General features: G+C 49.6%; 1 protein-coding gene across 1 annotated transcript; it reads right to left on the bottom strand.

The window, feature by feature from the left end:
* Positions 1-1,790: 1,790 nt before the first annotated feature.
* Positions 1,791-3,480, bottom strand: LOC134664663 (uncharacterized). The gene is made up of 2 exons (XM_063521405.1): positions 3,388-3,480; positions 1,791-3,040 (listed from the first exon to the last, which is right to left on the bottom strand). The coding sequence occupies exons 1-2, from the start codon at positions 3,475-3,477 to the stop codon at positions 2,654-2,656; spliced, it is 477 nt and encodes a 158-aa protein (XP_063377475.1). The 5' UTR covers positions 3,478-3,480; the 3' UTR covers positions 1,791-2,653.
* Positions 3,481-3,719: the final 239 nt, after the last annotated feature.

Raw genomic sequence — 3,719 nt, 5'->3', positions numbered from 1 at the left:
TGGCCCGGCAAGCGAAGTGACTCGCCGTATACTAGCTCAGCTGATGTAGCCTGTATGTCCTCTTTCCATGCTGTGCGTATGCCAAGTAGTACTATCGGTAGGGTCTCTGACCAACTGCTGTTGTCGTGGCACATGATAGCTGCCTTTAGCTGTCTATGCAGCCTCTCTATCATACCATTCGCTGCTGGATGATAAGCCGTGGTCTGGTGGTGCTTAGTGCCCATGATGTTTGCGATAGCCTTGAACAGACGGGATTCAAATTGCTTTCCGCGATCTGTCGTTATGTGCTCTGGACATCCAAACCTAGCGATCCAGCCGGATACAAAAGCCATAGCACAGGCTTCAGCAGTGATGTCTGCTAATGGGTATGCCTCAGGCCAACGAGTGAATCTATCGATTGCTGTGAGACAATACCTGTATCCGTGTGAGTGAGGTAATGGGCCAATGAGATCTATGTGCACGTGTTGGAACCTCGACGACGGTGTGGAGATTGACGACAGTGGAGCTGATGTGTGGCGTGTGACCTTGCTGCTCTGACACTGGTTACACTCCTTAGCCCATCGGCGGCAGTCTTTGCGTATGCCCGGCCAGACGAAACGTTGAGTAACTAACCTGACCGTTGCTGATGCACCAGGGTGGCTGAGGCTATGCAGTGCTGTGAAAACCTGACGTCGAAACTTGGCAGTTACGTACGGTCGTTGGATATCAGTTGACACATCACAATAGAGCTGCTGGTTACTACCTGGGATTCTGACCTTTTCGACTTTCAAGTTAGTACCATTCTGTAGTAGTGCCAGTAGCTCGTTGTCACCTTCTTGGTCCTGCGCGAGTGCTGTGAAGTCCACAGGAGACACTATCTCCTCGATGCGTGACATGGTGTCAGCCACGACATTCTCCTGTCCTGGAACATATATGATGTCTGTTGTGAATTGCGCAATAAAATCGAGGTATCTGTACTGGCGCGGTGAGCATTTATCTCGAGGTGTGCTGAAGGCATGTGTCAAGGGCTTGTGGTCAGTGTGTACCGTAAAGTGTCTTGCTTCAACCATGTAGCGGAAGTATTTAATTGCTTCGTAAACCGCTAACAATTCTCGATCGTAGGGACTGTATTTTGTTTGTGCGGGGTTCAGCTTACGAGAGAAAAAGGCTAACGGTTCCCAAGATTCTCTTTTACGTTGTTGGAGCACGCCACCGATGCCAGTGTCAGAAGCATCTGTGTAAATTGACAGTTCAGCATCCATGTCAGGGTGAGCGAGCAAGGTGGCTTGTGAGAGACTCGACTTACATTCCTCGAAGTCTTCAAGTTGTTCTGCTGAGAGAGTGATTGGCTGATTTGCTCGCATCTTAGGTCCAGAGAGTAGGGCGTTGAGTGAAGCTTGGATCCGAGCGGCACCTGGCAAGAAACGCCGATAAAAATTGGTCATACCTAAGAAGCGACGCAGTTCTTTCACTGTCTTAGGTACTGGAAATTCCTTTATGGCTTGCACCTTCTCTGGTATGGGTTGTATTCCGGCAGAAGAGACCTTGTAGCCCAGGAATGTGACCTCTTCTTGCCCAAAAAGACACTTGGCTGGGTTTATGAGTACACCATACTCGCTGAGGCGCTTGAATACCGTTTCCAGGTGTTCCAGGTGCTCGTCCTCGGTCCGTGAAAATATGAGTATGTCATCTACGTAGCCAAAACAGAAATCTAAGCCCTTGAGTACCTCATCTATGAACCTCTGGAAGGTCTGGCCAGCGTTGCGGAGTCCGAAGGTCATATAGGGGAACTCGAAGAGACCGAAGGGTGTTGTAATGGCCGATTTGGGAATGTCATCTTCGAAAATAGGTATCTGATTGTAGGCCTTAATTAAGTCGATCTTTGAATAGACCTGAGTACCTGCTAGCTGGTAGGAGAAATCCTGAATGTGTCGCAGTGGGTAACAGTCGGGAATCGTCCTTGCATTCAGCGCTCTGTAGTCGCCGCATGGCCTCCATCCAGTGTCTTTCTTTGGGGCCAGGTGAAGAGCAGAAGACCATGGGCTCTCTGACCTACGAGCTGTACCGCACTGGAGCATTGCCTCGAACTCCTTTTTAGCTATCTGCAGGCGATCAGGAGCTAGACGTCGAGGCCGGCAGGTTACAGGTGGTCCAGGTGTAGTCCTTATGTGATGAACCGTTGTATGCTTAGGCTTTACTGGTTTACCTGCAGGTCTTGTGATGTCAGGGTACACCTTCAGGACATCGTGGTACTTCGTATCGCCTGACATGACCTTGACGGATGATATGGACATGGTTGAGTTGTTATGTGGCACCTGGATGGATAGAGTGGTCAGTAAATCAATGAGACGATGATTTCGACAGTCTACCAGAAGACTGTAGAAGCTCAGGAAGTCCACGCCTACTATGGGTTTCGTGACGTCAGCTATGACGAAATTCCAGGAGTACGCGCGACGAAGTCCTAAGTTCAGTTCCAGGTGAATAGTTCCATATGTAAATATTGGCGAGCCGTTAGCTGCACACAATACGTACTCAGTCCTTTTCCGGCGCTCTCTGATGGCTGACCTTGGGTATACGCACAGGTCTGATCCCGTATCTATCAGAAACTGCACCTTGGTATGTTGGTCGGTGACGAAGAGACGGCCAGGGGATCGAGGACAGTCGTTTGCCGCCACTAGCGACTGCCGTTGGAGTTTCCCTTGCTGTAAGAACAAGGGTCTTCGCATTTCTTCGCGTTGTTTCCGAAACAGTTATGGTACCAACAATGGTCAGGATTCTGCTTGCCTGAGCGAGATCGAGAGCGAGAACGGTTGCGATACCTCCAGTTCTGGGTGCTGCGAGAACGACTGCGGCGGCCGGAGTGCCTTTCTGCCATCAGTGTTGCTACCTGCTGAGTCAGTGCTGCTACTTGCCTTTCTAGTTCACTGCTACCTTGCGTCATGGTTGTGTGTGACGTCGTCCGGCTGCTGGTAGCCGCGACGTGCGGTGCCGGTACTGCTGGAACGACGACCTCGTGCACCCTGTCTGCTATCGTTGCTAGCACGTCCAACGGAATATCCTCCTGACAAGCAAGTACAGTTTGAATATTAGTAGGTAGTCTGCTTACCCACATTGTGCGCACAAAATCGTTAGGATCGCTTGTGGTTCCTGCTAGCGATTGCATATGACGCAATAATTGCGAGGGTTTCCTATCGCCAAGCTCTTCATGCATCAATAATTGCTTAAGCCTCTGGTCACGTGACTGTGACAAGCGATTAATAAGCGTAGTTTTAAGCTTTTCGTATTTATTGGTAGCTGGCGGTGACACAATAATATCCTTCACTTCGGATGCTATATTGTAATCCAAGCGTGAAACTACATGATGGAATTTGGTAGCATCGGCAGTAATACTAGCATTATAGAACTGACCTTCAATTTGAGCAAACCATAAAGCAGCATCTTCCGGCCAAAATGGGGGTATCTTCGCACCGAGTCGGAACACCGATTTCGCCTCGTCATCCGTTGCGGGAACGGCGGGTGCGGCGGGCGTTGGGTGGGCCCGCGACTCGTTCTCCGACATTCTTCAGCGCACTTCCTACGCGCGGGTCACCAGACAGGAAGGGTAGTAAATATTCGACAAATAACGTATCCCCCATTATATAAACGTGGGTGACAGCAATTTTAGAATCACGATATACCAGCCTTAGGGTCAAAAACTACCTAAATTAGAACTTAGTAAAAAAATGTGTTTAGCTACCTCA

Source organism: Cydia fagiglandana, chromosome 5 (genome assembly GCF_963556715.1).
Source record: "Cydia fagiglandana chromosome 5, ilCydFagi1.1, whole genome shotgun sequence".
Lineage (NCBI taxonomy): Eukaryota > Metazoa > Arthropoda > Insecta > Lepidoptera > Tortricidae > Cydia > Cydia fagiglandana.
Note: the sequence above shows the minus strand (reverse complement) of the source record. Positions and strands in the feature narration are given on the sequence as shown.

Coding starts and splice junctions, on each gene's coding strand:
- LOC134664663 (XM_063521405.1), bottom strand. CDS start 3,477: ATGACGAGGCGAAATCGGTGTTCCGACTCGGTGCGAAGATACCCCCAT. Junction 3,041..3,387: donor ATGGTTTGCTCAAATTGAAG/GTCAGTTCTATA, acceptor CTTGCTTGTCAG/GAGGATATTCCGTTGGACGT.